At 43.8% G+C, this 27,226-nt stretch overlaps 1 protein-coding gene across 1 annotated transcript in view; it reads right to left on the minus strand.

The window, feature by feature from the left end:
• LOC129110086 (intermembrane lipid transfer protein VPS13B-like) overlaps positions 1 to 27,226 on the minus strand; it is a 328,960-nt gene that overhangs the window by 196,231 nt on the left and 105,503 nt on the right. The window contains 1 exon segment of the mRNA XM_054622236.1: positions 101 to 204. Within this exon segment, the coding sequence (XP_054478211.1) occupies positions 101 to 204 (104 nt within the window).

Here is a 27,226-nt window from a genome sequence, read left to right on the forward strand (position 1 = left end):
ATTAATACAGATGACATGTACAAGTGTGAATCATCTGAAGTAGAACATGTTTAAATGTTGACCACAATAAAAGGCCCAGGCAGACGGTGGGATCGGGTACCTGCTGCCTGCCGCTCCCTCTGTGAGGTTGGTACAGCAGCCACGTGCAGAAAACTGGGTCCACGTTGACAGCTATGCCCTGGACACTGACCAGCAGGACCGCACCTGGACAAAAAACAAAGACACATAGGATATAATAATGCAACTCTGCCCACAAAGATCAGAAACCAGGGATGAATGGGCCATTTGTTTCCATAAAAAATGTAAACTATAATAGAAATGGCAGTACTGTACGTCTTGGCTTCACAAAATCACCAGAATCGTAGACAATACTATACTTCAGTGACCAACTCAACTAATTCAATAGGATCCACATCAAGAAATGCAAAGAAGGAAGTGGAAACTATCTGAAATCACATAGATGAAAATGTTCCAACACGGTTTGCTCCTGTTTTTGCAGAGCAGGAGGCCCATCGATACGGATCACTGAGATCAATGTAAGGTAATAACCAACGAGTGAAAGTGACTTAGGGAAGATCTGCTCAGATTGAGCGTGAGGTTGTTCCTCTGCCGCGCGCCCCGATGACCTGCTGGCGGGTATGGAGGCTGCTCGTCGGAGCGCGCCAAAGGGAGCACAGTTTGTTTCAACTGCGCCGTTCAAAGCGCTATAAGCCAAGAATAACATTTTCTTTTGATGAATTTCTATGAAACTGGAGACCTTCTCTTGGTTTTGGTTTACTCTTAAATAATAATCTCAAACCAACAATAAGCGGGGCCCTGAGGTAATGCATTAGGATCCTATCAATAATGACTCCCATGCCGGTGGGATTAGCGCTGGGGTCTCTGGCGTGCCGTGGAATGTCCCGGCATGACGATAGGAGGATGTTTCAGCTCTAGCGGGACTTTGGGCTGTTTTAATGGAGCTTTGGAAAAGACCCCGGTCTTCTGTTTCAGGCCCCGGGGCAAAGCTGCGAGTGTGTAAGCGTGAACGTGCAAATGTGTGTGTGTGAGTGTACAATTCGCCTTCCTTCGAAGCCTGATTGCTTGTTGCTTGGCCTAACGTTTTAATGTCTCCGGAGCGTGGACAAAGCACAATTATAAACTCTCCCTGAACACACACACACACACACACACACACACACACACACACACACACACACACACACACACACACACACACACACACACACACACACACACACACACACACACACACACACACACACACACACACACACACACACACACACATTTTGTTAGCTCTCCAGCTTGGCAGGAGTTGCTCCCTCCTCCATTATTCCCTGTGAACAATGCAAATAAAACTGCTCCAATTTGCTCCACTTTTACAACGTTCAGTGATTTGTGGCCTGTGAGCCTGTGTGTGTGTGTGTCAGTACTGTCAAATATGTGTGTGTAATGTATAAAGCCTGTGCTGTGTTTGCATTCACAGTACAGCATGATGTAATACACTGTAGTGTATGCCTGCATCAGTACTAGTGTTTGTGTGTCTGATCATTATTTACCAGGTGCACTTCAATCCTCAGCTATGGGTTGTTGCTGGCACAGAATCCTTTCTGTGGGGAAACTTTCTCATTGGATCAAGTCAAACCAACTCATGTTTCTTCCTTTATCGCTTCATCTATCTTTCACCTTTTCTTTTCTTTCCGTCACTTCACTATTTCTCTATCCGTGTATACCTAGCAACAATTCCATCCTAAAACACCTCCTGTACCCTTACAACTCTCCTTCGTCCGTCCTTCCTCACTAACTTTCATTCTCTCTCATCCCTCTTTACCCTTTTTCCTGCTACCATACCTCCACCCTTCCTCTTCATCCTGCATCCACCCTCCTCCTCCTCATGACCAGGGAATCACAACCCCAGCCCTGTGGCTTGAACTCCTATACCACAGTGTGGCTGCTTAATAGGCTTTGGCTGTGGCTGCAGCACCGCACCCCCGGCTTCAAGTGGTTTTCATAATGGCCCAGAACAGCGTGAGCAGTGTGGGACCCAAAAGGGCCAGGAAATGGGGCTGAGCGGCGAAGATGTATTCGATAAATCGACTGACTCAAAACTGTGGTCGACAGGATTGCACTGAGCACGACAAATCACGCTCAGCAGAAATGAGTCATGGCACAATAAATCATATTACTGAGTAGATGGGTTGCTTATTTAACAGTTATTACAGAGATAAATGAGCAAATGAAAGTATATAAAATGCCTAATTGGAGATAAGTCTGTCAACCAGAGCGGGCTGCACAGCATCATTATGTGTTAAAGTCGATGCAGACTCACTGTGCTGACACCAGCTGTTTTGGTGGAGGATGCTCTGCAGTGCTAGAACCTCTTCAGAAAGCCTCGTTACTCACACATGCAAGTTTCCACAGTGATAAAATTGTTTTTGTCATCAGTTCAACGGAGCTGTCTTCTGAGTGTGTAGTAAGCTGGTCGCTGAAATAACCAGCTGAAGCAACTGGCGTTGTATCAGCAGCGTTTAAAGCGCCAGCAGCTGTCATCTTCCTGTGGCCGCATGTCACGTCTGTTTGGCTTCTGCCAATGACAGCCGTGACCATTTTGATAAATCACAACACCACTCAAAAAGCCCTCTCTCTCTGAAATTAACAGAGCCAACACTCTTTTTTTTCTCCCTCTCTGTCTACCAGTTTGACAGTGACAGAAACAAAGTGTGTTGAGACCTGGCTAACAAGGCTTTGAAGACCTGAGGCTTAACTGTCCACGCCGTGTTTTCCTTGTTCCATCGCTGTTGTTGACACAACAGCCGGAGTGTGACGCCTCGTTTGAAGCGTGGGGCGGCGTGAAGCGCCCCTCGTGACCTCGGCGGCAGGCTGGCTGTTGCTTTTCTGTTCTCCAGCCAGGTGGCATGAGGGTAATTACAGAAAGTGATGACAATGATAACAGAGGTGTTTTTCTTACTTCCGAAATGATTCCCTGAGAAAACACCAGAAAACTGTCTCAGTTTCGTGGTCTTCACAGAGGCATCTGTGAAGACACACTCACCTTGACTCACTCACAGTGGACCTATTAATGTCAAAGGTGTTTTTCTTTCTCAAGACCAGTAGAGTTAAAAGAGAGCACGGGGCTGCTGGTGTTTTTACATGTGTGACTCACAGCCTGAGGATACAGTATAGAGTGTTAGACCAGACAGAGGAACATAGACACCTCTAAGTACTGTCTATGTTCCTCTGTCTGTCTCGTCCAGTCTAGGCCAACAGCCCCAGTAATCCATCAGCCACACGTCTTTCTGTCCTCATGTTGTCTTTTTTATCCAGCTACGTCGTTTATACATTTTTGAATGCAAAAAATCTGCTTTTGTTCAGCCAGTGAGAGCATGAAATTCAATAAAGAGGGAGCGGTGAGGTCAGCGCGAGTTCAAACACCGAGTCCCATCAGAGGAGACCAGAGCCCTGATTGGGGTTAGAGGGGGCACAACCTCCCGACTACAGGGGCCATGACCCCACCTTCAGCGTTACAGGCAGCCAAAGAGAGAAGGGAGAGCTCACCATCCACCCCCCTCCAGGTAGACGGAGAGGGAGGGGGAGGGGGGGGATTCATGTTCAACCCAGCTAATCGCCCCCCCTTCAGAATCGCTTCATTGTTGGACACGAGGCAGCGCTGGGACCCCGCGTCCAGCTCCTCCAACAGAAAATAAATAAATATAGCCCGGCCCCGCGTCAGCCAGATGACTTCTGACAGGTTTGGTTAATTTTGAAGCCAAGTAGCAAAACAAAACATTACGCCAGCGTGCACAGCCTGCGCTGCCTTTAATTGCTTTTCCGATGAGCTCATGACTCGAAGGTGTCCTGGAGCAAGGCGCGCGGCCCGACAGGTGTTCTGCTGGTGTGTGTGTGTGTGTCGGTCCATGCATTTATGTGTATGAGAGCTGTTGACACTGCTGAAAAAATTTGCTCAGCTGTATGTGGGTGGGTGGGAGGGAACAGTGTGTGTGAGTCTTTGTGAACGTCTTTCTATTTGCATCCATTTGTGTGTGTGAGTAGGACAGTGAACAGACAGTTACACACACACACACACGCTGCTGTTGCCCCTGCCGTGCAGTGACCCAGTGGCCCCGGGGGAAATGCTGCCCACAGGAGCCCAGGGGCTCAGGAAGGACACGGACAGGTTTTGACTGGAAACAGATCGAGGAACTACAGAAGGCCTGTTCTCACTCCGGGATGTGCGACTCTCTGGATGCCGGTAATGTTCGTCTCTGCATGCATGGGTTTTTAAGAGAATATAAGCATGCGTGCGAGTGTGTGTGTGTGTGTGTGTGTGTGTGTGTGTGTGTGTGTGTGTGTGTGTGTGTGTGTGTGTGTGTGTGTGTGTGTGTGTACGTCTTTCAAACACGGCCCAACTGCGGTAGCCTGCAGCTGACAGGCTGGGCCCACCTCGTAAAGGTTGACTACGGCTATGGGTACTGTAACAGTAATCGGCAGGAAGAGAGCTGGAGAGTGATTCAGCTGGTGAAAAGGCAGACGTAGAGAGGGATGGAGTGACAGAAGCAGAGAAACACCTAAAAAACACACTGCAAGACAGAATCATAGACACACATTTAGAGAGAGAGAGAGAGAGAGAAAAGAGAAGACAGATTAAAGAACATAAACACAGAGAACATATAAAATAGCGGATGATGAGAAAGTATTTGTTTTTTTAAAGTCATTTTCCTAATCTACATGATAAGTGACTAGGCCTCACAATTTGGCCATGGATCTGTGTGATTCATGGGATGACTACAGTAAGTCTCCATACAAGCAAAGTCCTGTGAACCGGATCCATCACACACAGCCAAGTCTGGATAAGCAGCAGAAGCATGCGAGTGCGTGCGTGCGTGCGTGCGTGCGTGCGCGTGCGCGCCTACATGACATGCATGTTGAAAGATCCATGTACATACACATGCATCCGCTACGTAACTCCAACAACTGTGTGTGAGGATGATTATGTATGGAGTAGTATAGCGTGGTGCTGCATCTCGTCCACAGAGGGACATCCGGCCCCCTGACTACCATCAGGACAGAGGCTCCTTCTTTCCCATCTGCTGGGGTTGTGATGACTCATGGTTGCTGTTCTAGTCCAGACAAAAGCACTGACCATTACTGCAGCGTTGTTGTCAGTAGCAACACGTTACGTTGTATATGTATGGGTAATGTGTGCATGTTGTTATTTGAACATAGGTACTATAAAAAGAGATATTTGATTAGGGGGATTTCACTGATCTTCAGACTGAGTACGATCTGGACTAAGTCCAGCACAGCCAAAGAAAGGTCACCTTTTGAATTCATTTGAACGAGTGCCTCTTGTTGATATTTTTTGCTTTTGTCAATAACAGGAACAAATTCTACATCTTTTTCTTAAACCTGCAGTGTCCAACTTTAGTCCCCCCCCTCTCTGGCCGCAAGAGCAAATACTAAAACACGAACGTGTGAGCTTATGGCGTGCGCCTGCATTTCCGCTGCTCCCAGAAGCGCTCTCTTCAAGTCTTCACTTGAAAATAATTTTACATATGCCAACCTGACAAGAGCAGTAATGCAACATTACTTGACTGCCCTCAGTCCCTTCCTCTACTTTCAGCGAGGAAAATGGTCATCTGTGTTTGTCGTCACCATCCATCCCTGGTTGTTTACTTAAAGTTTTCCTCCAAACCCGGAGTTTCTTCTTTATCTTGAGCTTTCAATCAAGAAACTTTTCTTGCACTCTTCTTAGGACTTTCAGCCATAAGCTTCTGCAATACTCCTGGCTGCTGCTCCATCACTACAGTCTGTCATCTCTTCCTTCCACCTGTAGCTCTTGCTGGTTGACGTAAATGCATCACTTCAGGTGGGCCAGCTCGGGAGAATCGTCACAGAAACCACAAACCGCATACTGCGAAATACAGAGAGCATTCGCTGCCAACAATAGGCTTCATCGGGCATTTTCTGACACACACTTAATACTTGACAATGAGTGCACATCCCTAGCATGTACTGTAGACCAGTAGTGAAGCCAGATGAGGGGTTGGAAACAGCAGAACAGCAGCTCTGCCGTGCTCCATATGTTGATGAGAGGCTCAGCAGCCAAACATATCTCCCTTCTAGTTGATTCCTCACCTTCATAAATCTGCATCACTTCTCCTGGTGTTGAAAAGACAACCAGACCGTGCCTCTGCTGAAACCCAAGCAGCCCTGATGTGGACTATCCCAGCAGTTATCTGTCTTCCTATCCTCTCTCCCCTACGCCGTTTCTCCGATATGCCCGCAGAAACGCTCTCTTTCTGTCTCATTCGCTCCAAATCACACCGAAGGGAAAACGCTTAAAGTCACGACCAAATGTGACCTGGCCCTTGTCAGCGAGATAGCTGGCCTTCTTAATGGGAGACAAAACAGACTCTGTCCTGATTGCATTAATGTATCATTACCGTATCCATCACGGGCGTACAGTGCACTGTGTGAACTCCAAAAAGAGCCCCAGTGTAATGTAAGAGAAACAGGAGAGACACTTCTGAGCTCATTAAAATAAACAGACTTCTGCTTCTGCTGCTGCTTTCCCACAGACAGATTCGGTTTTGCATAGTTACCTTGAAAACTCCTTATCGCTGCTATCAGTCAGCTGGCTCATGGGCTTTCTCTACAGTTCAAGCTGAGTTCTCTCAGTTTGTCACGGGGAAAGGGGGAGCCAAGCCAGTTAATGTCTGTCATTAGCTGGGGTTCCTTCCAAGCATTTCATATTAATTTCATTGTAGCAAATGCAAAAGCCCTAATGCAAATGGAAAAAATTGAGGTTTATTTAATGCAATTATATTTCATATATGCTTAAGGCTTGAAATGACCATATAGAAGTCATGCCATTAAAACAAACAGGGAACACTTGGTCATATAGATGTAGGTCTGTTATGTAGTATCCCATGATGCTCATGCAGATGCTTTAAGTGCCCTGCCTGCCTATCTGCATTTCTATTTACAATCATCTTATGTTGACACTATAGGAAGGTTCTTCTATTATTGTTTGACCTCATTAAAGTTTGAAATATTCACTCTTTGTGAGCAAGGAGCTTCCATTCCTCTTTTTATTGTTTTTCTCTCTGGGTCACTTTGGAAACTCCGGCTGTATTTGATGTGGATTCCCAGAACTGATCCAATATAAGTGCACAGCATTTCAAAATATGTTTTGGAGGTTCTAAAATGTTTGTTAAACATCAATCCATTATGGCCCATAAAAATGACATCCCGTTATTACTTCTTGGCACAAGGGATGTGCTGTGGTTGCATGAAAATTAAATGATTCTATACTATGTGTGTTTTCTTTTTCATCATTTATGCCTTTACACATCGGGGGTGGGACGAATAAACTACACCGAAATACGAAATACTCGCCTGTGAATGTTACATGTCAAGAAGGGAGTGGACCTGGTCTGCGCTGCCTTTGTCAAGGTTGAAAGGAGTAATAAAGTTTGCTGTCTTGGTCTGGACCACGAAGCCTCTGTGTGGTTTTTTTTGTTAACATAGGTGCGACTCAACCATAACTTAATTTCTGAACTTATTTGTTTTGTTTTGTTTGTATGTATGGATTACTTGGGTTGTTACCAACATCTGGTGAAAATTTCATGTCAATAGCACCTTTAGAAATATATTTAGAGAAAAATGGACGTGTTCAATACTTATTTTACCGCTGTATATATATATATATGTATATATATATATATATATATATCAAAATAATCATGATGAAAGCATGAAAAAAAGACCTCCTGCTGTGTGAAGGTATTTTTACATCTCCCCTACCTTCACTCATATCTCTTGCTGATTGTGTTTTACAATCTATTCTTATTTTTATGACTTCTCCCAAATATCATGACATCTGTAGTCGTCTCTCCTCTTCCCTGTCTCTATCCAGAAACTGATCTGCTCCATGATCCAGCTGTGTTTTTGCAACCAAACATCCACATGGTGGTCGTCCAACCCCGTCTTATCCAGTCGTCCCCGCCGGCTCTCTCCACAGCACCTCAGCCTTCTGGAGAGCACGCGGGAGAACTGAGGACGAGATCCTGTCTTTAATTACCTTCGAGTCTCTGCACCTCTCTGAATCTCTGTTCTCTCAGTCTTTTGTCAGCTTGGTAGACTCAGTAATGATCTCAGTGACAGATCAAAGTCCTCTGGCTGAGACTTGGGGTCACTCAGGAAGCAGGGACTGCTGTACAGAAGGATTTGACGTTTCCACGGCAATATGCAATGGATTCTTTCCTTTGGTCTGTTTATGCACTGTATCTATCTGTCTACCACTCTGGCTGTTATTCAGGGAGTATCTCTGTCAAGCAACTTGTCTGTTTGGTCCGTGAATGAAGTTAATTCAAAATACTCTTCCAACTTTGGCCATGCCGTAGGTGATAAGCGCTCACTGATGAGGCATTTTTGCACTGTGCTCCTCAGAGACCAATAAAAGAGCGTAGCCAGCTTTACAATGTTTTTTCCCCTGGATGTTCAGTTCGTTACTGCTCAAGTTAGCTACCGGGTTCTTATATTTGTTCCAAAGAAAACGTAGCTGCTGCTGCCAGAAAATGGGGGGGCGAGCATAATTTCCTGTACACCAGAGGATTTCTTCCTTGGACAACCTTGGAAGTGTTGAGAAAAGTTCTTGTAAAAGTCTCCAGGATCAATAGAGGGAATTAGTATGTTCTTATAACTAGTGAGAGTAATAAAATTAATGTAATTTAAGCAATTAATTGTAGTTTTAAAGGGGTGTTTTCATAGAGGGAACAAAGCAGCATGTTTGCCAACTCTGGTAGTGCGGTTGGTCTCTCAAGTATCATATTGTATATAGTATTACTACACATAACATTAATACTGTGTGAGTTTTTACTCTCCATTAACCTCGATAACTACGACTGTGTCGGCCTCTCACATTCACATGAATTTGACTCTGTACTCTCTCTGCAAACCAACAGCAGAATATCAAATACAAGTTATGGAAAAAGAGAGAGAAATGTGGGGTAATGTTTTTATAAAATAGGTAATATCTCTTCTCTTGCTATCTATCTCTACCTCAATTTCAGTCCACAGTACGTGATTCCTTCTCGCTTCCCGCTCCCTCCATCCACCTCATCCTCGTCTTACTCGCCACAGTAGATTGAAGATTACTCCTCTTAAAGACAAAGCCTTAAGTGGTTGCACATTTGAACCATTTAGCAATTTGGCCTAATGGTTTCAGGATGAGCTGCTTCAGCTGCGACGCTGGGGACGAAGGGATGGAGAGGAATGGAAGGGGTGTCGAGCGCAGTGAAACACTAGCTCTGATTGGCTTGGATGTCCTTATGCAGGGAGGGGGTCATTAGAAGAAGATAGCAGATGGAGAAAACATACGCCAAGACATAGTAGAGAGGAAGATTGCATGAGGCTGATTTAGATTCTGACTCGTGTAAGAGTAAGGTCATGGCTAAACTGATACAGCGCGCCCTTTTTTTTGGCTGGATTAGGACAGACGGTGTGGGGGTGGGGGCTTAATACTCTTTCACTGGTGTGTTAACCCCAAAACCCTTACTCTTGCATGAAACTTTGTGTGACAAATTCAAAAATAGCTCACCAAGGACATTATCTCTGTCAATGTGTGTTTGTCCTGCAGGTTCAGAGGAAGAGCTCCTCTTCATCTCTGGCCTGTCATTAGTAACTGTTGAATGAAGCCATGGTTTGAACGCTCCTCAATGACAGCAGAGTAAAGGCCCAAGAGGTGGGTATAAACACCTCTTCCTTTATCATCAGTGTGCGTGAGGACATGAGTAACGTCCTACCAAAACCAAGACGCACACTAATGATAAAGGAAGAGGTGTTTATACCCATCAGAGCTGTATTTAATGCAGTCACACATCACCGACATACACACACACACACACACACTGAGAACTGCGTGGGCCACCTGCAACGCAGGACGTCCAGACTGCTATCAGCTGCCCTCTGCATTAACAAACCATGGCACAAAAGCAGCAGTGAGTCAGCTACTCTAAACACACTTGAAACCGCTCCCAAGACTTGGCTTATTGCACTAACAGGACAGATGGGGAGGAGAGGGAGAGATGGGATAGGCGATAGGGACGAAAAGAAGAACAAGGGAGGGGACGGGACGAGGAGAGGAAATGACGGGAGGAGAGAGGAGAGAGGGCAGGAGAGATATATGGGGATAGGGAGGAAGGACGAGAAGCCTTTGAAGGTGGAGGAGCAGCAGCAGCAGCTGCAGCTGCCAGAGAGGCCGCACTTATCCTTCCAGCTCTAATCTGAGAGTTATCATCAGGACACAGGCTATATCTAGAGGGACGAAGACCCCCTTGCGGTAAGGTTGTCTCCCTCTTGCTGTCCAATAAAAATGACTAGTGGGTTTAAAAGTTGCATAGTCATGAAAATGTTCATAAGAAGACATAAAGACACATTGCACACTCTGTCGTTTATCTCCTAACACCACTGCACCATTCCTTATACATGCAGCGCTGAGACATGGCAGACGGTGAAAGCAGCAAAAAGAGCCTGGCTCGCCAACAATCCATCTCCCCATCCTTTTTCTGTCCACCGATGAGATGACATGTTTGGCCATGGCGGCAGAGACAAATCCCAAGGTGATCCGAAAAAAAATCTTAAACTTGATAAAATAGTTTTCTGTCTAGACTCAGAAAACTGTTTTTAAATGGCCCACGCCATTCAAAGGAATGTAATGGGGGAGCAGGAGACTCGCTGGAGAAAAAAGCCATTTGACCCGGAGTATTGCTTATCATAATTAACCTTAGAAATAATCTTCAAAATACACTATTTCAGCATGGCATTCACTATGGGTGATGCATACTTCAGTGTGGTGATAATGAATTGGCACCGTCCACCTCCACCGGCAACAGCAGCTAGAGCAGGAAATATCCGTCTCTGAACCATAGTTGGTCAATAATGTGTGCAGTGGCATGACGTAAACCCCCACGCGGTGGAAGAATGTAGCCCTGCTCTTTGGTTCCAATCCACACCACACGTTCACTCCTCGGACCGAGACTAACAAGAAAAACAGCCTGAGATATCAGAAACCATGTTGTAGCAAGAGCCCCCCCCCCCCCCCCGAAACAAAATAATCACTAACAGCTTCATATGGCCAACCTCGTGGCCTCGCGTCAGTTATATGCTCATTTTCAGATATGCTTGCAGGCCTGATAAGCTAATAAAAAGAAATGTAACCAGGGCCTGTATATATCATGGTGTCATGGCTTTGGTTTTCATTCACACAGCACTCTTAAAGCTGGCACTTATTTAACCCACCAAACAGAGGTAAGGGGGCTGATCTGGGAACAGCTTCCATTTCAAGTTTAGGGGAAGGTAGTGCATGAGACTTACCGGTGATCTAAGATGTTTATTCTACTATTCTTAGAAGCTTTATGAACATGGTGGCTGAACTTTTAATTATGAGACAGAGGAAGGGGGGGATCTCTAGTGGCTATTAGCGTCGGGAACCAGTCCTTTCATCTGCGGCTCTTGTATATGCTGCGAGGGGAAGAGAGTGGTGCTAGGACTGCCTGTGTTTACTGCCTGTTTATCTAAGTGGGCATGTGGGGGGCTGGGGGGGGGGGCGTGGCAGGTCAAACCACACACAGCGAGAGGAGTCCAGGACCCCCGGAGGACCACTAAAAGTGATGAGATTTTACAACTACTGCTTGGCCTGTGACTACTGCTGCTGCTGCTGCCGTACACGCACACACAAACACACACGTTTGCAGTAACAGACTGACGTACGCACACCCCTGACTCAGAGTGATGAGAGTTTATTACTACTGTGTTGAGACTAAGTGCCCCCGGGGGCAGGAAGACGAGTTGAGGGTTCCTGTGGCCCCTAAGGCCCCCAAGGCAAAGAGAGGGAAACGTTGAGAGGGCCGAGCATGTATACACTAGATTGTTACTTTAAGTCTGCTGTGTTTACATCATACATTGCGACACTTATATAGTTTTAAGCTAATAAAAAGGCAGCAACCTTCAGGTATGCAAAGTAAAGTCAACACAGAAGTGCCTTAAAGCTGCATTCTCTCTACTGTCCATCAGGGGGTGACTCATCTGGTTGTATAGAAGTCTATGAGAAAATGACTCTACTTCTCTCTTGATTTATTCCCTCAGTAAACATTGTAAACATGAGTTTATGGTCTCAATCTCTAGTTTCAAGTAGCTTCAATACAGCATGTTGTTCACTTAGTAAATGATGGTCCATTGAGAGTCAAACAGAATAAAGCAGGGAATACTTTAGGGCGGGGCTAGCTTGTGATTGACAGGCGTCTACCACGGCGTTGTCCGGTCTGGGAGTTGTCTGTGTTCTCGTCTAGGCTTCACATGAAAGTTAATTGTAACATTGTAGTTGCATTTAAATGTCTTATTCAGTGCTTGGTTGTACTCCACCCTCTCGTGTCTCATCTGGTTGAAAAAAAAACAAGATGGCAAGAACGCCTACCTACATAAATTTGATCATGGTTAGCACAAAATCCGATGGAAAAAAATATTTTTGTGATAATACTTTGATTGCTGTGTTTTAAAGATGAATTTCAGAAAGCGCTAACTAATCCTAAACATCACAGTACAAGCATGGCTGTTACACCTATATGTTGCATACTTAGCAAATATATATATGAGAGGTTTCCTTCATGGCAGATGGTCGTACTGCTACCACCTGTGTGATCTCCATCTTTAGCACCACTGGCTGCACAGAGGTCTGCTTTGTGCCTACCAAGGGAGTGAGAGAGCGAGACAGCCACTAGCAAGCAGCAAATCAAAGGGCGAGCAGCCTGGTTTGTTTTCTCACGGTACACCGGCCCAAGTGGGGAAAAAAAACGACCAAATAAAATAAACCTTTAATTTGACTGAAATTGGAGGCAACAAGCGCTGCTGTAAGAAAAGGCTGTGAAGTGTGATTTCTTGCGGTTTGGGTTAATCCTGATTGAGGAGCCCCTGAGTTGAAATGTCAGCAATATGAGACTAAAACAAAAATAATTACATCCAGGGTTAATGAACACAACTGCCTGAGGCCTGGGGAACTGGAGAGGACGGGGAGGGGGAGTGGAGGAGAGAGAGAAAGAGGGAGAAGGTAGAAAAAAGACAGAAAGAGAATGAGAGTACCCTACAGAACAAGTTGAACGCTCATTTCTCAAACACAGGGGGTCAAAGTCATAGACCTATATTTGTCTTCATCCAAGCAGCTACACCACTAAGCCCCTCTCGGTAAGAACAATAAATTGTACGCAAAGCGGCTGGCATTCTGATACGGGGCCATCCATCTGGGCCCTTCGCTACGCCCTGGGTACTATTTCCCCTCAAGGCTAATGACTTGTATGGCTAAAGGATGAAACATAACGTATGACAGCACCATACCTCCCTCTTAACTGCTACCATGCCCCTTGGAGTTTACACCGTCTCTCTCCAACCTGCTTTCATCTTCGCTGTTGTGTCTACACACACTATCTCAGCTGTGCAGGGAGCTGCCCACTACAATAACACCGGTCACTGGTGCTAGGAGGCACCTGCATCTCGCACTGCTGCACTTGTGTGTGTGTCCAACAAGAAATGAGTGCAGCTTGGTTGGTAGGTAGGTATACAAGAAAAAAAACCACTTACTATGTTTCAATATTGGTTGAATATTTTGGGCATCTGTAAAAAAAAAATAGCACAGACTAACTTTCATCTTCAATTGCAATACTAGAGACCATCTTGTGATGGCATCACACCAGCTGCCACGCCAAATCGGGCCATAGGGTTACCCCTTAGCTACATCCTACTACACCCCTGTAAAGTTGTGCTGTGACGAAATCGGCCCCAGAGACTGAGAGACATATGAACACCAAAACATCCTCTGTGGTAGTTCCTGCTACAGTCGGTAATAAGTGGTGCAGCATGATGTGTCTATATATTCACAGTCTCAACACGAAGGACATATGCATGCCCACTAAACCCCATGTCAAATTTAAAAAATTTGAATGTAACGTTTGGCCAATTGGACAGAAACGTGGCTCGAGCACCAGTTCTAAAGTATTTCACTTTCCTGAACGTGTCCAGTTTTGTACATCCAGTCCAGTTTGTTTGTGTCTCCTTCAGGACACTCCGCCTCGATACGTCTCGCCCTCTGTGCTCTTAAAGCCGGCCGCCCCGGTGCGCAGCTGCTTGAGGGGGATGCGTCCAGGCAGAGAGCCCCACAGAAACAACAACAACCCACATCAAAGGAGTTCCACTGTTGGAAGGTGATTATCAACCTTTATCCTATGAGTCTATGAGTCCTCCCTCCAACCAAGCATCACTCACTGGCATGGGGAGGGATAGAGAGGACAATTTGCTAAATACAAGCTGACCACAAACTTATGCTTCAGTCATGTCTTCCTTTTCTTTGTCTTTCTTCTTTTCACCATCTCCTTTTTTCTGTTTAACTCTGCTTCCTCAAAGCTATATACTGTCAATGCTCCCGTAAGTACACTCAGAGCTACACACGGAGATAGCCATACAAATCCTTTCAATCACTTATCTATCCATTTGGTCCTCCAAATCACATTGCAACCTCTCAATTTCAAAGCCGTAACTCAAAGAGTGCCCCTCAAGAAACTGTTGAATAAACATCAAACAATGTGATCGCTGGTGACAGGCTGGTGACAGTTCCAGTCCCAGCCCACTCCTATCCAGTGGTGCTTTATACCAAAAACTGCATCATTTCTTAAGAGTTACGGTTATTTGTTTAGACTCCAGTGTTCCAGATTTTAGGGATTATGTTACATTCGTCATTCTTTGCAAACTTGTTCAGCCTCTATTGGCAACTTAACTACCTAAGCCTCTCCGGAAGCCGGCTGAAACCATGATCTGAGCGCCAAGATGGTCTTACTTTCACTGTAAGTCAATGGAGCTAATATAATGATGGTGATGGTATGCTTTTAGGAATTCGGGCCATGGGCTGGGTGCAACCAGTCATCTCTTTAAGCTCCATATGAGCTGAGTAATAAAGACCAGACAACAGGCTCAAACCAACAGGATCTCTTATTCCAAGCCCAAGGGATGGTCAACACGGATCTGCGGCGCATTACCTAACTTTAAAGGATTGTGTTCAGCTCGTGTTTTAGTTGCTGCGAGGTCAGGACCCTGAGACAATGTTGGATCAGACGGGAGATAGTGTTGCAAAATAGTGAGTTGTGCCGCAGCAAAGCGTCCAAGACGTGGACCTGACCCACATGATGTCACATACCTGGCTTAAAGGTTCCCTAAGGGGTTTTTAAGACCTCTATTAGTGCTATGGAGCTGCTTTTTGATTCATGGGTGAGGCGATGCACAGCCTTACTAATGGTGTCACACTATTCCACTGTTAACAGCAAATAAGATGTTCTCCCATGTCCAGAGAAGAAGATCTACAAATGTTTTAAGAGGAAGGTATTGTACTTAACATGTTTGCAGATCACACTACTATCATAATCTGCATTATAAAGTAATATGCATTTAGGGCTGGGCGAATAATTCAATGTTATAATTTATCATCTTTCAGTGGAATCATATAATGAAATCATATATCGTGATACACATAAAGTCCTCAAAATTGATTATAAAAAGCGAACACTTCATTTTGCACTATAGTTGTTACTAAAATTAGAAAATGTTCGTATTTAATTCACACAAGAGTTTACAACACCATGTGGTTATTTCCTATTGATTATTTATTTATTGAATTTCTAGAAAAAATGCTATATCAATCAACACTTGCTTGCACACAGAACTATATTTGACTTTGGGACCTGGGTGCAGAGGATGCTGTGACTCGTGTTTTTGCCCTGGCATATGGCTTACAATTGCCGTTCCCCCCATAACTTTGGAGATATCTAACTAGCCAACCAGGCTCTATATTTGGGATTGTCAAGCCAGCCCTCTGAAAACATAAGGGCCATTCAGCCCAAACTCCTACACAGAAAGCTGGACGACATTCTGCCGTAAAACATCTTGCACATGGGGCAGAGCTGCTTGACTGTACTGGCTGTGTGCTCCAGATAACATGGAAAACACTGATTGTATGATCACTTGAATTTTCTATTTTAGACCACTGATTAGGCGAAATAGGCAAATATTTTTCCATGATGTCTTCCTTACTTATCCAGACCACGAAAAAGAAACGTGGAAACCCTGCATACCTGCAAACACATAAATACATATCAACATAGTACAACTGATTTATAGTGTAATATTGTTCTTTGAATGCTCCACACCACCTCAGATGACGAAACCAGTTCCAGTATTGAAGTCATTTATGTGAGTTAGGCAACTAGGTGTCATTCTAGATTGCATGTTTCTTCAAGTTAACGGAAACATTTTTTACCATTGGTCGCATTAAATGGCACATCATTTCCCTGCTGCTGCTAACGGCCGGACAGAAACAAGCTTGGCAGATGCTGAACACGTCTACTTCATGAATCTTGTGCTGGAGCAAAAACAAGCGCATACTTCCAAATACACGTGCGGTGCGTGTACACACACACACACACACACACACACACACACACACACACACACACACACACACACACACACACACACACACACACACACACACACACACACACACACACACACACACACACACACACACACACACACACACACACACACACACACACGAAGTGGAATAAAACTGTGCAGTCCGTGCTGTGGATAATGGGCCTGACGTCAGGCGGACCTATAAACTCAGCTCAGGTGTGGGTTTATTTTTCTTGGACCTATCAGATAAGTCATGAAATAAGAATCGCACTGACAGACTCGCGGCTAAACAATAAATCGCCACTCACGCTTTACAAAAAATGAGAAGTAGAATTGCTGTTCAAATAAACCCTGGCATCTCCTAAGGCACGCGGTGCTATCGTGCCATCTGACACATCTCCCCGTCTCACCGCCATGACTGGTGTAACAGCCACCACTGGCCCTCTGCAGCCGTACAGGACCGCTGCTGGGCCAGAGAACATCTGGACAGGGCACAAGAGGTGCTTATTCATTGTGGGTAGAGAAAAAAAGACAGGTTTAAATGTTTTACGCACTCACTGTTGAGTCATAAGCAATGGACATTATGAGGGTAGGAGTCTGCATTACAAAAGTGATTACTTTGTGTGCCTTTGGGTAAAATGAGCTAAACATTTAAAAAATGCTTCATTACAGTATATAACAGCTGCATACACCCATTTATAATATGAGTTCTGGCTCTGACATGCTCTTGGGTGGAACTATACTGTATGTAAGTTCCACATATGAATGCAAAAGATCGTGTCACTCTGTCTGTCAGACACTGAAACCATGACCAGGGCAGCAATTCAAGGTTATTTCTTTTGTCCATTTATCCGTTGATTATTTTCTCTTTAGACGATTGGTTGTTATGGTCTATGAGATGTCAGAAAAAGATGAAAAATTGTGAAAAGCCGAAGATGACGCCCAGTTTTCACGGAGGAGTAAAGAAACCAGAAAATATTAACATTTGAAAGCTGGAATCTAACAGTTCTGCCTTTATTAAAACCGATAAATTGATTATCAAAATAATTGGCGATGTAATAGCTGAAAACTAATAGATTAATATTTGAAATTATAAGCATGACACTTAAACATTTGCATACTGACCTGGCAATACAGAGATGAATTAATGCCACTGGAGTTGCTTTCAGTGGAGATCCTCAGGATCTATCTAATCCTAATTGTACTTAAAAACTTCAGGGACCTCTCCAGAGCTACCGTTAACTTCTGGCATTTTCACATTCAGCATTCCCTGTCCCCTGGTACTGACCTCTCTCTGGCCCTCTCAGGTTTCCACTCATCCCAACCCACCGTAAAGTTAAGGGAGTGTGGACATAATCTGCGGAGCTGCTGGCTCACCCCACGCCGACCTGCCCCAAATGCTTTACTACGTCTGATTACATCTATTGCTTTCAACCACAAAGGAGCTCCCAGGGAAAGGTCCTCAGAGCCCTTGATGCCTCAGAAAAAATTGCTGTGGTCGGGGTACATCCCACATGATGATGCACCATTGTGGTGAGAGGGAGGTGGGCAGCAAACAATGCTCTCAGTTTACCAGTGGGTCTTCTTTCTGACCCACACCTATGGCCTCCTGCCATAGGTCCAACATACACAACACTGATTTGGGAATGGCATCAAGCCACTGCCACTCCCTCGTGTTGAGGAGAGCCAGATGAGGTGGTTTGGGGAACAAACAGGGTAGTCCCAGAGCATGCTGCAGGACTTACATGTCTCACCCAACCTTGGAGTACACTTGGAAGACCTGGAGGGAGGTGTTGGGGCGAAAACCATGTCTAAGCTGCTTGCCCTGATATCACCCTGAGCCAGAGTTTGAGAGGAGGCTAGGAAGATAATAGGTCGGTGGAACAGATTATCAAAAAAACTCTGTATATGCCGCTGTTTATTTAAAGAAAACAACAATCGGGCTTATTACATTATATAAATCTGATTTCTTATATCTTATTTCTAAGGGTTAAAATGATGGATGTGAATTGTGGTGGGGCTTGAAGATGAAAAGGTCAGGAGGAAGAGTCACAGAATGAACCTGACATAAGAACACATTGTTGTTTAAATTAGGGGGAGACTAAGAAAACAATCCAACAGACAAAGTTCAACCCCAAGGACCAGACTTTCGTGTCAAGTCTGGTTCAGAGTACAATAAAATACTACCAAAATTTCAAGACACTCACTTTGAACTCTGTACTGTAATCTTGAGTTGTAATAATTTCACTGTGTAATATTTATGGTTTTTGTTCAAGTAAAATAATAAAAAAACATTCCTTTGTAAATAATTTGAAGACATGCTGTTACGGAGCGAGGCAAGGCCACATCTGATTAAAGAGACACACTTTAGCCGCTTAATGTGGCTATATTGACAAACTTTTTTGGAAAAGTAAAATATCTTTTAAATCTTTAATCTCCTCTGAGCATTTAATTAAATAAAGTTACACGAAAGAAAGAGCCATTGTTTCCAAGGAACAAATTTATGGAACAAAAGTTAAAAAAACACAGCCTCATCGTATTCAATCTAATATTTAAGAGAGGGATAGGAGGAGTGAGGTCTAAATCACAGTTCACAAAGTTACACCTGAACTCACCCCCAAGCCTCGCCCATTGGTGCACATTATTTCTCCTTCTCTCCTGCCTAGTTTTCAGTAATAACTATGTATATTGTTAGGTTATATGACATTTGTACTATAAAGCATAAAGCATCTGTATTGTCAACCAAGTGTAGCTAAATGTTGGCAGTGTGTAGGGGAATCATTCCCGTAAACGCCATGTTTTAAAAGCAGCCATTATAATGAACTTTGCAGGAACTCAAAGGGGTGGTAGAAGGGAAGTGAGGCATGGTGGGAAATCAGGCAGGCTGGATCACATCTCATTGTAACTAACAACTATGTGGATGTATGTCTATGTCTCTCTCTCGATATATATATATAGACAAATTCAAAGTTTTCAACTACCCAAAACAACCTTATAGAACACCCAACAATACTATTCCTAACAAATGCAAACTGAAAAAATAACAATAAAATGAATTAATTAAAAAATAAATAAAACAAAATAGTTGAGGATTGAACAATACTTAAAGATAAATAAAAGCACATTGACAAAAACTAAATAACTGTATAGTAAGGTAAATCAAAAAAACGCATTAACATGAATTGTAAAATAAATATGTCAGATGATAACCATCGCACTGTTCCATAAAAGTCCTTAAAAGAGTTGTTTAAGTAGTTTCCATGTATCAGTGCCCATGCAATGTATCGTTTCGCTGTGCGATCTCCAGAAAATGTCTGTTTACTAATAAGCATAAGAATTTTTTAAATTAAGAATAATAAACATATTTCAAATCCTAGTACCTGTTTTATTTTATGACAGTAGCAGAGGGAATCACAATCAAAGAACTGACGGAGCGTGGGGGCCTAGAGGCCCTGTTTCTATGTTCTCTTATCAGCCCCTCACCCTCCATCAGCCTCACACTATTCACCTGTCAGTTAAGATGGCATGGCCATAAATAAATATGGTACTGCAAAAGGACAATACAAAGAGCTGCCAGTATCAAGTGAGAAAAAGAACTAGGACTATTAAGAATTAAATAACAAAGTATACTTTAAATAATATACTTTCATATATAAAATAAATAAATATTATTTTCATTATTTTTTACTTATCTCTCTCTCTTTATATATGGCCATTGTCTCTCTCTATCAGCCCATTTCTCCCCATCACTCCCTTTTTCCATTCAGCATGTCAGAAAACACAGACACATCTGTGCCCCCCTCACCACCACCAGAGCTGAAGTTTATTTTACTAGAAAATAACCCTCCTGGTGTTTAAAATATCTACGATATTGTCATCACCAAATATTTATTTGTAAAGGAGAGGACCTCTGAATGGCCACATTCCTCCTACTTGGCGGCAGTTGCACAACTTTTTGCTTCAGCATGCACACACACGCACACACACAAACAAAATACATGCGCACAGCCAAGGCTGGATGTGTTTATGATAGAATTTCACACAAACCATCTTGCATATTTATAAAGCGCCTGTGTGTACTCGCATGGGTGAAAGTCAGCTCCGTTTGGAGAATGACTGTGGGTATTTGTATGATCATATATATATATATCCTAAAAAATATGTAAAGTACTGCAGAGTTCCCTCCAGATTATGACCTCTTCATTATTTCCTCAGAGGAAAACTGCTCAATGTCAGTGAGAAATAAAGACAAAAAGCATATTACACAGGGATTAGTTCATTTCTTTCACAAAAGCACTGATTTATTCCACTTGCCTTCTACGTGTCAGCTCAAGCTCTCTTTTTATAAATCACATCATACTCAGATATGAACTGAGGCTGATGTGTCTGATTAGTGCTGCTGTTATAAGACCTAGATATAATGAATAAATTAACTGATTTTAAAATGACACCCTTAAATCCATGTGTAATGACTTAGGTGACAGTAAGTCTTCATCAAACTGTTGAACTCCTGACCACCTCTGGGCGGTCATACTGACCTGTGTGTGTCAAACCCACACTTGGCCTTATTAAATAACTATTAAATAAACCCCCAGAGAGTACTCGGATTAATTTCCTTTACTCTGTTTCATCAGGCTGAACAATCAGTCCCAAAATAATTTCCTTGATATAGTCATTGTACCCAGGGGGGGTTGGTCTACCATTAACTTGACAGTAGGTGGGGAAAGCTCACCACAAGGGGGCAGTGATGTAACAAGGACCTGGAAAAGGTCAGAGAGGCTTCATTATCAAGTACTGACGGAGGAGCCAGAAGAGGACTGGGATTATGGGGGGTGGAGGCTGAAGGAGAGAGGAGCTTGGGTGGGGGAGAAAAGTCTCAAAGAGGAAAGAAAGAGAGAGAGAGAGAAATGAAACAAGTGGAAAGTAATGTGAGGGATGTCTGAAAATAATTTAGGATGGTTATGGCCCATAAACAACTGTAGAGCAGGAAATAACACTAAAGATTAAGGCCACTGACTGTCAAACAAAAGCAAGCTGCTTAAAAAGTCCTTTTTAAAGACCACCCAACTAACTCCCACCTGTAAGCCAAAGAGCTCAGGATTCATTTCAAATGGTGAACAGAATCTAAAGTTTGAATATCCTGCCAGATAACAGCGCTCTGACCTTTCCACTTTTTGATTCTAGCCCAACATCCCAGCAAACCAAACATTAAAATCCTCATTTAGATAGTGCACTAAAAATATTAGCGCTGTCCTTTGAAAGGCCGAATCACAGATGTGCTTACAAACAAACAGGAACCACTGGCCTCCCAGGGAGCGGTCCCAGTAAAACCACAGGTCCCAGAGGGAGGCGCCCTGGTGTCACTGCAGTGACCCATTCCTTAAACAGGCCTACAGATGTTACTGCTAAGCTGCCGGCTACTATTGCTCCCAAGAATGCAAGTTTGCACGACCTCCTGGATGGTCCCACTGCTCCGCAGCCACAACGGTCACACACTTTGGTGTAGGTTTGTTGCCCTCTTGTCCCTTGATCTATGTAATAGCTTCCACCACCGTAAGCCACCGACCGCCTGGCTTCCCCACAAAAGGCAACAAACAGCAGTGTCGAATTGGAATATTTCTGGGAGTTGCTAATGGAAAAACTGTTAATGGGAAACTTAAAATCTAATTTCACATTCCACAACAAAGATATCCTCGTTACGCTCCGTTAACTGCCTGTGTGCTTGTCTTGCAAACATTCCGCCCCCGGTTCATGCCATCTCTGCCACGAACACCGTCCAATTCCCAGTGTCTGTGTGTGTGATATTCTGCCAACCAGATGTCTAAGCCTCTGTCTGTTTGTCTGCCTTAATACCCCTATACTGAACTCCCCGATGCGCTACGCGTCCCCCTGCCTCATACTGTTTAACTCTCCGCCCTGCCTGGCTGTCTTAATGGAAGCCTGCAAGAGGGCAAACCACAAAGAGCCCAGTGACCATTGCAACACATGTGGCGAAGCCGAGACACACACACTCATGTAAAGCCTAGTATTACTGGAGTACTTGCTACCAAACCGCGACCGGTTCCAACCAAACTCAGCACACACTCGCCCCTCCCAACGCTGTGTCATGCTGACGACGCGCGGGTGGGAAACAGTCCAGGTTAGGGCGACCATACAAACGGACCAGATTTCTGTATTAATCAGTAAAAATTAAAAAAAAACAAGTAATCACTCTGTTCAAAGCTATACAGATCAAATCCCTCCTCTAGCCCTTCAATGACTCTCTGTGTGTCTTCTCCTCAATCCTCAGACAGTAATTTGGTTTTCTGTAACATTTTTTATGTGTGCTCGCTTCAAAAGCAGCCAGTAATTACTCACACGCATTAAAAGTGGAGACCACAAACAGCCACGACGCCGCGCTCTTTTCAAGTCCAGAATGGTGTTTATTAAGCCTCCGTTTTCCAGACCAAATGTTCAGTGTCCATAAAGACTGGAGTTTCAACTCAGTGGCAGCCGGCAGCAGTGGCTTCACATTAGTCACTATATTTTGCCCGGTTGAATCTTGCTTAGTGTGCAGACTTTTGCACTTAGAGAGATTTATTATGTAGCATTGTATACACTTGAATAGGTTGAAAATCTGTGGGGGTGTTAAGTTGGACTGCATAACATTGAAGGGGGTTTAAATTTAAATGAATGAGAGGACCTTTCAATAAATATGTAGTAGTAGAGGTGAAGCAGTGCTCCATCATCCAGAGTGTCAACCGGCCGATGGAGCGAGACCATCTAACCGTGTTGTCTGTGTGTCTGACAGCCGTCTCCAGCGCCCCGCTGCTCCATGCTGTTCTTTCCCTCCCTTGGCAGGGCTGACCCGGCGTTCACACCTAAAACAAGGGCAGGGGGTTGTCTCCAGAAGGCCCCTCTGCGTCCTCCACACGCCCCCCTCGGTTGCTCTCTGTCGAGCTGCTCCATGCCCACACGCTCACCCCTACCGACTGCTGTGTGGGCACCAGCTGAGCGGATCTGTTGGATGTCATGGTGAGGCATCTTCCTTTCAACAAGGTCTACTCGGATCGGAGCCACGGATTACGCTGGATTTAATTCTAAAATAATAGATCAATGCATGTATTATAATTTATGATTCTAAAGCTAGAGATAAGCCTCTCTTTACACAGGGCCTACCTCTGGCTCCAGGCTCTGTGGCCTCTCTGGGCTACAGAGGAAGCTCCTGTGAAGGTCTATGATAGCAGAGAAGGACTGGAGGCTGATAAGAGAGGTGTGAACAGCAGTGTAAGCTTGTCACTGCAGGGGGCTAGAATGACAGACCATCAGAGGTTAGAGGGTTACAAGGCTGGAGGACTGGGCAGTGTTACACCCAGCCGTCATCACAAACATCCCCTTTTTACGTGGGGACCTATGTGCATGTATATACTGACTAACATATGTGTTTTCCTTTATGACTATATCTGTCTTGTTTTATTGTTCTTGTTTTTTAACCCTGTCAACTACTCATCTTGAAATTTCAATGCATCATGGCCTCCTGATATTTATTATTTTTTGTTTGATTGCTGAGAGCAGATGTGTCATGTTTCCTTTTTTGTTTTGATATTCTATTACACTTTGAAAATCATATGTTGGTAATCTTAAAAAATAAAGTTAAAAAAATATATATTATATTATTGTAAGTTTTGGTATTTGTCACTGAGAGCCATAGCTATGATCTCTAATAAATATTATATATTCAGTCCTTTCTGGATTTATCAATATCTATTTAGCAATATAAAATATGAAATAAAAATGAATTAATAACTAATAATTAACTTTTTCAAAGGCGGCAAAAAGGATGATGTAAGTTGTGAAGCACCTTTCATTTTCTGAGACATTACAGTTAAGTTTGAAAAAATGTTTTTTAAAATGTGACATTAAATTTGTGATGAAAACATCTATTAATACCTAAATGAAGGTAATAAAGTATGTAAGAATAACTCGATGGAGCTTTGCCGGTAGCGGAATTTAAAGCTAATGTTAAATTTAAATAATATTTGCCTGGAGCTGGTCTATCCTAGAACACACTGAGTTGGTCCTGAGTTGTGCCGGTCTTGGTTCCACACCATTAGAGGTACCGTTAGAACCTGATGCAGCACTTCATGCAACTCTCCAGTTGGACTGAGCCATGAATCCACCATGTGACTTGGTGATAAGGTCCCTTTGCTGAGTCTCCCTCCTCCCCTGTCTGCCTCTTATCACTCCGTCATACAACCCGCCCTCTTCGTGGTCCCACCTTACAGCCCCCCGCCCCCCTCTTACACGTTGTGGAAAAGCACGACGGTTTGACCTTTGACATGTTAATCAACTGCATTAAAGAGCCTCTTAGACCAAACTGATGGACTGGGCAGATTGGACTGACGGGGCGACTGACTGACTGGCCCAGAGGCTAAGAGGGATCCGGGAGCAGCGGCGCTGAAATGCCGTCGCCAACACGTCAGAGGTGGCAGAGGTGGTGGGAGAGTGTTGGCCATCACAGGGCTTACAGATTAGCCGGGCTTATTAGTTCGGTACTGGGACCTTCCACCCTCTCAGAATTGTCACACGTCGCTTTGCTGCCTCGCCTGTTTAGGCCCCGTCTAATACAGGCAGAGTGTCTGTCTGTCACACGCTGATGGAGGTGAAAGGGTGAGAGTGATTCAATGATCCTGTAATGTTGGAGAACTTAACAAGGGCAGCCAAGCTCAGCAACAACATCAAATAAAAAATATAAAAAGAATGGCACACCAGCCCCCGGACACCCACACATGCACCAAATGCACAAATGGCTTTGTTCCGCTCCAAGACTTTCACCACAACAAAACACGTCTACATGTGCTAATGCTGAGACTTAAGCCTTTTCTTTTGATTTTTAATGATTTGTAACAAGTGGTGAGGCGACGGCATGCGAAAAGTATGTAAAGTGCAGCGAAAGGACAGCGGCGCAGTCACAAAACATGGCGATAAATCAGAGGGAAAAATAAGAATTACATCAATGTGCTGATATAGCTCGGATAAAGGGATGAAAGCTTATGAGTTATACTGAAAGAGGGTAATATTTCTCACTCATGTTGCACTGAAAGAGTGACCAGGGTGGGGGTCATCTCACGGTTAGTCCACCAATTGCATTTCCAACAGATTTGCCTTTCAATCCTCAAACTGCATTATTGTCAGAAATATGTGTTGGCAAAAGAATCAATAAAACAGTTCTCTGGATAAGCTAACAGGGCCCACCCCCAAGTGTATTCTGACCTACTGCATGCGGAGCACCACCACACATGTAGACAAGTCATCCATCTCCCTGTGTGGAGAAGCAGACTGGATTTAGTGTCTGCACCTGGCCAGAGATCTTCTGCCTGTCCACAAAGCAGGCCTCACAGTGACACTTTAAAACAGAGCAGACTCATTCAGCAGTCAATCAGCGGCCACAGCTTCCTCCCCTCATGCTGTCTGTCACAACTACAACACCCACCCACCCACCCACCCACTTTCTACTCCAACATGCTCATACGTTATCATTCTAATTCACTCCATTGTTACAATATTGCATTCCAAAATCTGACAAGTCTCAAAGCAGATGAAAGTCGTTCCTCAATTAAGGGATGGTATTGTAAACCTTACATTTCATGAAAAATGACTTCATGCAAGAATATTTTGGTCTTTTTTTGGTGCGGTGGTTGATTTGAGTGTGCCACGTCAGTAGCAAGAGCTACTAACTTCAGATAACTGTGTTAATGACCAGTGTAAACATGATGAATGCAACCTCGGCATAAAAGAGTGTGCTCATGAGTACTGTAAAGCAAAATGAACGCTCCAATAATATAAGGCGACATGTCCTGCTCGATATGTCCTATGTTGAACACCGGCATTCAAAGATCGATAAAGGAAAGTCTTCAATTTGAACAATGTCAGCAGTGGAATTGACCCCCCTGCTAAGACCTGCCCCCTGCTGCTACTCCGTCAAGCTATCAGAGATACTTTACCTTGGAGCCCACACTGTCAACAACTGCACTCCCTAAAAAAATACTAAATAAATTAAAAGAAATTCTCATATTTGAAAAAGAAATAAAAAAAAAAGTGATTTAAGAGAAAGGCAGACAGAAGGGTCTACAATGTCTTTGAAAGATAAATCCAGGATGTACAATATAAAAAACGCATCTCCACAGCAAGGCGATGGGTGACTGCAACAGGAGGGCGTCAAATAATTAAAGTCGTTTAGCAGATATTGTAGTGGTATACAATAGCAATTAAAAAATTTAATGAATGGTGGCATCGTTAGGCTATATTAACAAATTTAAAATTATAATTGCCTATTTTATCCCAATTCGAATTCGAGTTTAACACAGGATAGTGTCATTATGAAGAGGAATTTATACAGGGTTTTCAAACTCAAAATTGCTTTAAAGTAATGAAATATACCATGCATTAGTGAAATGAGGCTTGGACAATGGCGGACTAATAGCACATGACTTCTCAGACAGGTCTGGACCACTCATAAATTGTGTTCGAAACTAAGAGAAAATTAAATATACGAAAGAATTGATGAATAAAGCAAGTTTTTCTAAATCACTCGTACAAGCCACTTAAGAATGAATCTGTTCGTTTGATTGGTTCAGGCCTAATGATCACATCAGTTTTACTTACGTGTAGATACCACATCCACATTCAAATAACCTGCTGAACTGTGATGCTTAGTTACACAACACCAGAA

Source organism: Anoplopoma fimbria, chromosome 20 (genome assembly GCF_027596085.1).
Source record: "Anoplopoma fimbria isolate UVic2021 breed Golden Eagle Sablefish chromosome 20, Afim_UVic_2022, whole genome shotgun sequence".
Taxonomy (NCBI): Eukaryota; Metazoa; Chordata; class Actinopteri; order Perciformes; family Anoplopomatidae; genus Anoplopoma; species Anoplopoma fimbria.